This window comes from Ixodes scapularis, unplaced genomic scaffold, assembly GCF_016920785.2.
Source record: "Ixodes scapularis isolate PalLabHiFi unplaced genomic scaffold, ASM1692078v2 PGA_scaffold11__112_contigs__length_91849675, whole genome shotgun sequence".
Taxonomy (NCBI): domain Eukaryota; kingdom Metazoa; phylum Arthropoda; class Arachnida; order Ixodida; family Ixodidae; genus Ixodes; species Ixodes scapularis.
In genome coordinates, this window is record NW_024609837.1 from 51,942,299 (window position 1) to 51,953,503 (window position 11,205).

The 11,205-nt window shown below is 40.8% G+C and overlaps 1 protein-coding gene across 1 annotated transcript in view; it reads right to left on the reverse strand.

Annotated features, from left to right (window-relative positions):
• LOC115328664 (wiskott-Aldrich syndrome protein family member 2-like) overlaps nucleotides 1-10,454 on the reverse strand; it is a 28,225-nt gene extending 17,771 nt beyond the window's left edge. The window contains exons 1-4 of the mRNA XM_040208474.1: nucleotides 10,352-10,454; nucleotides 6,723-6,731; nucleotides 6,565-6,662; nucleotides 3,135-3,200 (exon numbers count right to left, since the gene is read on the reverse strand). Of these exons, the coding sequence (XP_040064408.1) occupies nucleotides 3,135-3,200; nucleotides 6,565-6,662; nucleotides 6,723-6,731; nucleotides 10,352-10,454 (276 nt within the window). The remainder of the gene's footprint in view (nucleotides 1-3,134; nucleotides 3,201-6,564; nucleotides 6,663-6,722; nucleotides 6,732-10,351) is intronic.
• Between the last annotated feature and the right edge of the window lie 751 nt (nucleotides 10,455-11,205).

An 11,205-nucleotide genomic window follows, 5' to 3' on the forward strand; every position in this document is an offset into this window, starting at 1 on the left:
ACACATTTGAAGGAATGATCTAGACATAACAAACGATGAAAAAACAGATCACTTGCAAACTACTACAAACCGCCTCTAATTTCCGAGATATTCATGTTTGTTTTATATAACTTTTCACTCACGTAGCAGTGTTGAGAAAAATTAAACGAAGTTACTTCAGACTGCTTACGTGTAGAAATGGGAAAGCATTCCTACACGGCAGCACATTCCTACAAGCAGCGCGCCGCGTCTTCCTTTTTCAGACGGCGCTCCGGCGGTGACCTCACGCACTCGCACTGCGCAGGTGCGGCAGCCCCGCCGGCTCCACGGCTTCCTTGACGATGCACCTGCGTTGCTGTGCTTTTTGCCAATGGGACTTTAGATGCCGTTTCGTTCAGCCAATGGGAACTTTGATGCCGTTTTTTGCTGCCACAGACAACGCCGGCTTCGCTTCATGGGACAGTTCATGCTTTCGCATTAATAAGTGGTGTGAATGCAACCTGTTGGTGCTACAAACTATTGGGCGTTTGTTAGACGCATTGAGAAAACACTTTTTAACTTATTTTAGACAAATATTCGTTGCAGTGAACTGCAACGAATATATTTACAATCATGGCAACGCACTTAATAAAATAGTCAAATTAAAGTACAAAAATACGACGACTGTACGTGGCTGTCATTGCCCTTCCTTTTCGTATTGCTTTATTAAAAATGGAATGTTTTTTTTTAATTTGCGTTTATTAGTACGGTATTAAAAAAGGGGAATTTTAGCCACACCTAGACTTAATTTATTGATTCATGCGTTTGTTTATTAGTTTGTGCTCATGAACCGTTGATGTCTTGATAATGATGATATGTAAATAAGATTACAGTAAGATTTTAAAGGATACAACTTAAATGATAAAAGAAATGAGTTAAAAACAAAATCTTGTCCAGAACACACTGCCAGGCACAGCGAATGTCAGGGATGGAAAAACAGTCATAATAATTATTTAAATAATAAAATAAATTTAGTAATATAACTTTTTAATTAGAGCAGTTGGGTGGCCAGTAGCAATGACAGGTTTGATGATGCAAACAAAAACGATCCCATACCCGTTTATAAAAAAAAATGTCCTCATAAGCACTGCAGCGCACATATACGAAGTGTTTCTTATTCTTCTGCGGAAACCAGATACACAACGTATAAAAAACGCAATCATGCGAAAAAAGAGAAAAAAAAAGAAAAAAAAACTTTAGCTGGTGACGTGCGGAAACGTAGCCGAATCTACGGCGAACCGTTCAACTTGTCGGCCCTATTTTACCGTGGAGCTCGGCATGCTGCAGGGGCTTGCTTTTGCCTCGTCACTCGGTGCAGAAAAAAAAAAAGAAAGAGAATGAAAAGGGAATTGCTCCTTGAAAAATGCGCAGTGCCCACACCCGGTAAGGGAACTGCGCGCGTGCAGAAACCAGATTCGAATGAGGTAATGCTTCTGCGGATGCCCACTTCCGAGAGCAGCGCCACTGTAGGTGCCTGAATTAAGAGAGTTGAGTTGGTGTATTCGCCATTTTTCGTTTGGCAACGAACTCAGTGGCGTCCTCTATTGGGTATAGACTCGGCCGGCCCACTTCCGATTTATGTATATTTCATAATTTTTTACTCATCGTTCTTTTATCATAATAGTGAATTAGGTCGGAGATTCCTGTAAGTTGTCATTTGCAGAATATAGCCTGTATATTTGATTTCGAAAATCTTGCAAAACCCGCCGTCTAGTTCAAAATCGGAAGTAATTGATGGCTATTCGCACATTTGCGCCACCACGTTTAACTCAAGCGAGAAAGAGCGAATAAAAAAAAGGAGTCCACTGACAACAGTTGTTTGTTTTTTGTGCACCGAGGGACGCGGCAAATGCAAGTGCCTGTTGCGTGGAGAGATCCACGGTAAAATGACGCAGGCGGTTTGAACTGCACACCGTGGAATAGGTGCATTTTTTTGGTCGTCATGACGGAATTTCCATTCGCACGTGCTTTCTTGCGCCTCTCAGGCGTTTCGTTTCGGGTTTCTGCAGAAAAAGCTGGAGATATTCTGGTTCTGCAGTGCTTACGAGAAGGACTTGTATGGCCACCAAACTCCGCTAATAAAAAAGTTAATTTGTAATTTTTTGTTGATTGGTTAGCTATTAGAATATATTTTGCAATACTTGACGTCCCGCGTGGCTGGCAGTTTGTTCCACCAAAGAGCTCCTTTTATTAGGAAGCCTCACTTTTAGGAATTTTCGAGACTTCTCCTAAACACCAGGCATATGCCAAAATCACGCGTGCGCTGGACCCTGCATAATGGGAAATTAATAAGCTGTTAACAATAATTTTTTAGGTTTAAACATCCTAGATAAAGGAAAGTTTTTGGAGCAAGAATGAACATGTTTATACAACATCAGTCATGCACTGATTTAAAATTCATATTTCACAGCTCCTCATAGATAAGATAGGCCAAAACAGTTTGATATCATCTGGATATTTTAGTATACCTGAATGCTCAACACCTGTTTGTAGATTTCTTAAGACAATATTAAAAACCATTTGTCCAAGTATAGACCCTTCGGCACCCCAGAAAGGGAAACATAAGGTCAAGAGTACCGTCCGTGAACACGCCTGAAATTTCTCTGATTAAATAATAACTCCAGAAACAATCTACAAAGCGCACTACTCATACCATAAGATCGGAATTTGTGTATAAGTTACAGATGATTAACCAAGTCAAAGCCTTTGAAAGATCCAAATATACTGTATCCACCTGACCACCCTGACAAACAACAGGGGAACAAAGTTCAAAAATGACACTGAATTTGCGTCTACGGATCTCCCACTCACAAATAAATGTTGTATAGGACTAATATCGTTAAAAAAATTTCAACATATGTTTAATCAAAACAATTTTATAAAATTTGGCGAACTGGCACAAGAAAGATACGTGTCTATGGTTTTTTAATCGTTCCGTTTTTACAATCTTATTTAAAATAAAAGCATATTGAGCAAATTCCGAAATTGAGTAAAATATTGAGCTCTATATTGAGCGCACTGGTGTTTTTTTCTGCATTCGTTAAGTCAATTGCTCTTGCTTCTAAAACGGCTGGTAGTATAATTTATAACTCTAGGATAACGATGTGAATACTTACGAGGTATGTGATTGTGTAGCTGAGATTAAGAGTGAATTGAAAAACATTTTGGAAATCAACCATTGCCTGAAAAAGGAACCAGGCAGAGTAAAAATTAAATGCTGAATCGATATAAACATTACCAGGTAATACCGGACTTTATGAAATGAATGAGAAAGTGCTTTATGAAGTGAATGAGAAAGTCTCATTATTTTAATATTGAGACGGAAACATTAGTGAAAGGTATATGTCTGGTTGGGACGAACAACAGTGTAAAAAAAAGTACTCTAACCAAAGCACTAAAAAAGCAACTACGGTGTCTTCTTCAAGGGTGGCTGAATAGACCTATTGCCAAATTACCCAAGCATCAACGAGAATGTCGGGAATGTAAGTCTACGCGCCGCGCCCGATGGCCTTCCCGTATAAAATATTCGAAGTAAACAACCAAAATGAAATATTGCCGAAAACGTATGCAAGATGCCACTCGTGTTAGGCGTCTACTTTAGAACAGTAACTGCTGAAGACGGAAGCACGTGGAGCACTTGTTACTAAACTTGTAGTACGCTCCCTGGTATTTGGGTAATTTACCAAATGTTCTATTGAACGGGGCAACAGCACGGAGCAGCAGCAACAGCTCACGTCTTATGTAAATGACCAGCTGAACGGAAATAAACCTAAACATTACTAGAAAGGGAACTAAACATACTCGCGAAGAAAAAAGAAAGATGTAAACCCCTGGACTAACAACATTGTTTTTTTTATCTTCCTCTGCTACCATAAAACCACTATGTGCGAAAGTTTCTTTTTTTTTTTTCTTTACTTTCTTCACCTCAATTCGTCCCGACGTGGACTTCTCAGAATTAAGTTTTTTTTCTTGCAGCGTGAGGAAATGCCTCACGCGACAACTGCGTCAGCGTGCGCTAACGCAGCTGTCGCGTTTCTCTTCAGTGGCAAGCGCCTCAAGGGTTTCACATGCAAGTTGTGTCTTGTTTCTTGCTAGGATGTTCTCGTTGTGGAACCTTGCAGAACATTTGCAAGCATGACAAATGATAGGTAAATGTCCACCTGCTGACATTTTTTTCTACCTGGGCAGCGTGCTCTCCCGTGGGATCATTAATGCATCACCCGGTTTGCCCAATATAGACTCGGCCGCAAATTCACTGAATGTGGTTCACCACCTCTTTCTCGCACGTGGCGTAGTTTGACTTGTGAGCTGTGTCACAACCTTGTGCGTTGTTGCTTCTTCGCTCCTGGTTCATCTTGCGGCACGTGGAATAAACCTTATTCGGTGCGGAGCATACCACTTGTACGCCTTTGCCGCCCCGCAACCTTTTTCAATATATGGGCCATCTATGGAACTATGACCATTTCCGTAAGCATCATGAACCAACTAGCTCAGATTCAACTACTAAGAAATGCTCGCAGCTCAGCGCAGGGAGGGCACGGGAGTAACCTAGCATGTCGTGTTACGCGAATCATGTGACAACAATGAGTGCGCTGCTAGCGCCGCCTGGTGATTTTGCCTGAAAAATCACAAAAGAAGCAAACCATTTCAACGGCAATGACGTAGTTAGCACCATGTTGGCTGCGCCAACATTGCGCTAACTACGTTATCTTTTACATAGAACAAGCTAACTACGTAAACTTCTAGATAGAATAAGATTACAATTGGGCGAACAGCATAAAAGTTTTACGCGAATCGAATTTGATTCGAGTGGTGCCGAATAGTTATCAAGAAATCGATTGTGGAATTAAATACGAATACGTACGAAAGCTTTATTTGCAATTCCTACAAGTCCTCGTTGTCCAAGATAGCGGGGAAATTTTCCCGTTAAATTTAGCGGGAAAACTTTCCGCTAAATATAGTGGGGAAATATTTCCGCTAAATGTAGCGGGGAAATAATTCCGCTAAATCTTGTGGAGAAATGTTTTTGCTAAACTTAGCGGGGAAAATTTTCCGCTAGATATAGCAAAGAAATTTTCACTAAATTTAGCGAAAAATTAAGCGAAAATGTTTCCCTAAATGCGAAGGGAGAAGGAGAGCAGGAGGGGAGGGTACGGAAAGAAAGCAGGGGCATACCCTCCCCTACGTACCCTTCCCTTTTCCTCGTCAAGAGTTGCGCTCTAATTCGGCATTACAGAGCATTGTAAACATCTTTCATTTTTGGTTGGAGAAATCATCCGCTGACTTATTTCTGCACTTGTGTGCATAAAACTCCACTGCTTACAAATCGTGCGAAAATCGCTAGGGACCTATAGCTTCTTGCTCTTTTTCAGTTTGGCACCTTATATACCCGGTACGTGAGAGTCAGTAAGATCAAGAATACTTTAATAGTAAAATGTAAACCATAGTTCATACTTATTTAAGTCTTTAGCATAGCACTGAAATGACAAAATGGTGAGTGAGGTAAGTACAGAGGCTGATTTCTCTTGCTTATCGATCATGTGTGCGATCAGAAAAAAAAGGCGGCACTTTACACCTCTTTTGCGGATGCGCATGAGTTTGGGTGTGACGACCAGACTTTTTTCCAGAAAGGGGGTGATTTCAAAAAAAATTCTACAGCCTTTTCTTCAATATTGAAGACCACAGACAAGGCGGCAAATGAAATACGAAAAATACACAAGCACGAGCCACGACGGCAAGAATAGAGGTTTGTTTTTGTCCTTAAAAGTCTTACAACGGGTCTTACAACAAGAAGCAGGAGGTGAGTTTCCCAGCGGGTACGTATATTTAAAACTGAAGTTTGGAAGAATTCTATCCGCTCAAATAGAGGCGACTAGCCGGTCTTCTGGCTTACCGGAAACCAGTCTTTGACACCCAATTTACTTTCCGTTTCAACAAAGCTAAATGTACAATAATGTTTTGCCCATTGTCTTTAGAGACAACACTAACCCCTTGTGCATTGCTTTCTCACTAACAAAAAGAGTCCATTTGCAAAAGTTCATCGAGCAACATTGGCGGCCGCCATATTTTGGACATTGCTTTCTGCGCGAAACAGGTGATTGGATTAGAGTTCACGTCGTGAGAGCTGTAGTCGAATATATTTTGACCAGAGTACGTGCCGAACGCTGGCACAGCACTCGTGTCCAATGCCTGCTCATGTGCATGCCCAATATATGATGGCCATGGAGAATCGACGCAACAATTATACTGGACGGTGCGCGTTTTGAAAAGGATCTAGTGAGCGGAATCGCTCTCGAAAGTTATCGGAAATAAGAGCGTTCTTAATAATCAGCGATGTTTGACTTTTTATACAAAAAAAAGCGAAAGTAAGCTGCAGGAACGCGCATTAAAAAATGTTTTATTGTTGTGTAACTTTTTCGTGTGATATAGATCAGCAGCACGTGCATAGTATATGCCATGCATTGACCTTCCCACCAAAAGGTTTAAAGCAAAACTAGGTATATTAGGAAATTATGAAATGAGATATATCTGATGAAGTATATTTACCTTCTGCGTGACGTATGATAACCAGGCTTCCACTTGCTTCTTATCATCAGTAATGAGGTTATCATCAACGATATAATTCATCGTAACTGTAGCTACATCTGTAATATTCAAGATAGGTACGTTTATTAAGAAACAATTTAATAACTTATTTGATATACCTGCTATGGCTCACATATGGGAGCAGAAGTATTCTTTAAATGAATAAATATGTTTACATATCAAAAACCAAGAACATACAAACACGCGTCACTCGTTTAAGCACATGATGCGGTCACAAGTGCAGTTTCATTAAATTTAGTCATAACACTCACAGTGTAGCTAATGATATAGGGCCGTGACATCCTCGAAGATTGCTTGATGGGTCGAAAACTTGATTACACCAGCGCGAGCAAATCACTGAATTCCTCATGTGCTTTGGATGACGGGACGGCCTTCACGTATCAGTGCATTTTTTATCATAAGTATTTTATTTTGATTAGCTGGCGCGTAATAAAAACGAGTGATTGATCATTCACATAAGAAAAAAGCAGTAAAAATGCGCGATGAGTTTTTTTCTTTTTTTTTATGACGTGGTATATTGCCGCGCCCGCAGCTGGCCAAGTACGCATCGCGGCCGTGGCCTAACGGTTATCGTGCTTGCTTCACACGCGAAGAGTCAGGTTTCGATTCCTGGGTCTTTTATTTATTCTTGTAATGTAAGGGCTGTTTATACTCCGACGTTGAGCGCAGTGACCGCAGCGTAGCGCAGGACGCGCGTTTTTTATTGGCACTCGAACTCGGTTTCTGCGACCAATCAGTATCTGTGTGCGCGCCGCGCTCGTCGACGTTACGTTGGAGTGTGAACGTAGTTTTAGTGTTATGGTACATTCGAGAACGCTGTTGCTTGTTCGAGGTACGAATGCTCTAGTCGCCGTACTTTCTAGGTCGATCGTTTTAGAAGCCAGCGCGTGTACATAAGGGGCTCCGCGTGGCAATCCGCAGTCAGTCTCGCCCCAGCATTCGACTCTGCTGTTACGCCGACTTCGACGCCCGCGACGCTCTGCTGTTATCTTCTGTTTCCTTTTTATTTTGGGCACAAGTTCGCCCCATTAAACGTTTCAGTTTCATCAGTTATTCCCTGTTCGTCACATCGTCATTCGTGACAATATTGTGATTATGCTGCATGAGGTTTCTCTACAGTAGTATTTGCGTTAAATAAGCATTTAGTTTGAGCTAGACTATAGCTCACGTATTAAATACGGCATCTGAACACGTCGAGAAGTAGTTGCTTGTTTGGAGATCCGACTGCCTTTAGAAGTCTTGCTTCTTAGCAGCTTCATTAAGATCAGACAATATACGCTAATTAGAATTTAATTTTTTAAATAATTTCAATAAAAAAATTTGCGGTATCACTGTTACTGATGAGATTCAGTGAGCAGCGGAAGGTACAACTTTGCCATCTCTTATAAATAGGAAACTGTTGTCGCTAAAAACTAAATAAATGTGAATGAATTGCACTTTTTTATATTTCTACGACAATGTACCCATATGGAAAATATTGACACTGCTGTCTCCCTCTATGACAAGGTTGTACATTTCTAGGTCAGCTTGAGCTCTGTTAAACGCGACAAATATTGGTTTGCTTTTTTTTCTCACTTATATTTGGGTCAATCGCCTGATACTAAGTATCAGTGTTATTTCTTGCCTGAAAAGACTGTGCTCCTGCATTTCTGATAGACTTGCTTCTTTACGCTATAAACTGAAGGGTTCTGAAGGATCGGTTATGTTAAGCATGATTTCAGCTAACAGCGCCCTTCCTTGTTTATCACTGCCACTAATCAGTAATATTGCTTCCCTGATATTCCATGCCCGCCGAGAAAGAGCACTTCTCTACGTTTCTGAGCCTTAGGTTTCACTTTTTTTTTGATATGTGTGAAAATCCTTGATAGACATAACTTACAGATATATTGATATAGTTTGTGATAATTTTGAGTCGGCACCAAAATGGATGAGAGCGAACGATCGATTGCCGGGCCAACGAAAGGGCGACCCGTGGTACTGAAGTTGCGCAAATATAACGGAAACAAGATTGCCTGATGCGAATGCCATCTTTGTAGCACAGGGGGAGGTCGACAGACGTCAACTGTTCTCAAACCTCGTTTCCAAAACAGCTACTACAATTTCTCAGCTCGCAGTCCCACTGCGCATACATCATGTAAAATACATGGCATTCGCTGCAGACATGATAATCGAAATATCTACGGACACATGTCAAACATGTTTGAAACATGTTTTTTTTTTACTCGTACGCATGCTTCGAACATTTCTGCACACAGTTTTTGACCAGTGTGACTGCAGTTTCAGGCTTTTGTCAGTAATGCTGAGCTGAGGATATGGGGTCTTCTTTTACTTACTTGTAGAGGGTAATATCTTTTTTTCTGTACTGTGTTACTGTCATTGGTGGTTTTTAAAACGTTGAACTGGAAAGGTCTATAGATGAGTGTATTGATCCAGTAATATTCTGTGTGCATATAATTACAGTCTTCCGAAGCCTCCCCAGGATTGAAAGGTGAAATCGGTTCTACCACTTTCGCTCCTTTGGTGTATTTGAGAAAACGCAGCACCCTGTGCGGCAATTCTACCGTTCCGGCTATCGATCACTCGCGTTAACTCCTCCTTGTGCAGACTTAACTTACTGTGAGGTCCCTGGTGAGGCATATACAAAGTTTGTGAATTCAATCCCCAAACTGCCGACAATGCGCATTTTACGCGGCTAGTAATGTTACAAAACGTGCATTTGTTGATGAATTAGGTCGTTGTGTAACCACCTGCAAAGTTTGAGCCTGTTCATAGGTACCTTCTGGTCAGTACGGCGTTTGACATGAGATGTCGTGCGCATCGTCTTGATAACCTCACAACCTATACACAGTTCCACTAGGAACTGTGTATAAAGTGTGAGGCTACCTCCCGATTTGTCGTCTGCTAGCAGAGTCGTGCGCGTTCCGTCTCTCTCGTTTTACCCCGCCGAACCTGCTGAACTTCCCGGATGCGCGGAGAGGGCGCTGCGGTCTAACAAAATGGCACCGCCCTGAGAGCGCTAAATGGAATGGTCTATATAGCGATTGTGGTATTATGTAAAAAAAAGGGGATCGTTCAGCTTGGAAATTGTACTCCTCAGAACTCTCCTGTGCTGACGTCATGCTTCGTTAAGTTAAAGAGTACCGTAAAACCACGTTTTTAATGCGTTAAAAATATCGAAAGCACGGAGATAGCAGATCTTTCACGACGTTCAAAGAAGTATTAGGCAATTTGTGCCAGCGATATGTAGCGATATACGAGCGCGGCTACCGAATAAAATAAGGAGTATACTAAACGAATATTAGGTGTATATTTTACTTATCTTAAATATATACTAAGTTTTCTAAAAAAAATACCTTAAGTGCATGTTTGGTTTCGTAGAATAGAAAAATTAATATCTTTAAAATAATTCTGTTTTCGCCAAGCATCTTGCCTAGTTAACGTCTTTTTGCCTTCAATTATAACATACAAACTATTGCGTGACATTTTACAATAGTTTACTTGCCACAAATTGTTTTAATCATATCCCGTACTATACTTCTAAGAAATGTTATGGCACTCCTGCTCTTACTAATCGGCTTGTTCTGAATTTGTTAGAGCAAGCAATAATTTTGACTAAAAAGTAAAACTTGCTTAAAATGTTCGTATTTTTGAGAAAGAAAAACCTTTATACCATCATGACAGCATTAGAAATAGTACGTTTTTCTTTTAACAAAAATCTTGGACTTACCGTCGTCTTGGTCTCTTGAGCTTAGATTAATTTTCGGCACGCATTCCACGCCAGTGCACATCAACCATAGCCATAGGCACAAACCCCAGCACAGTGGACTCATTGATAGCCTCCTACAAGTCAAAATCTTCCCGTTCTTCCAAAATTGGTTGTTATATAGGGAAGGATACCGGACTTCCGCGTAGCTTTAGGCGAGGGTCATAAGAACGTAAATATTTGCGCATAAAAAGTATTGCATTTGTGTTAAACTTCATTTAAAGGCCGTTTTCTAAAGGGCAATAGTAAATAAAATATAGCAAAGTGAATTTTATTCTGCGATGTTTTTTTACTTTCTATTTCCGCTTCTGTTCAAGTCACATGAGATTGGTATTCTGTATTGCTCATTTTTTTTCTTCAAACATTTGACCTTTTCACATAAGGAAGAGCCCTATAACCATTGTCTAAACACATATTAATAATTTTCACGGTTTGCGCTACACGCAAAGGATGCATGTGCCTTTCAAAATAGCAGCCTCTGTGCGGAAGGCTGCCACTTTTCCAGACGAATTTCGTTCGGTGCGACCTTCTGTCGCTCATTTCAAGTTGTATTTAAATATCCCACTGAAATTAGGCACACGATTTAACGTAAATCAATATCATTTTGAAAACACGTGGAAAAAGTACCGCATGACGCCCAGTTGACGTCACTGCCCCCTGTCAATGAACCTAGAGTGGTAAATACATCCGTGGTTTTCTCATCAGCCAGCTGTTTCGGTTCCGCTTGAAAAGCAACGACAACAACGATTGGGATGAATTGGCATTGAATTGGTGTGATGACTCAGTGATGGCTCAAAGCCATCATAACCAAGCAATGC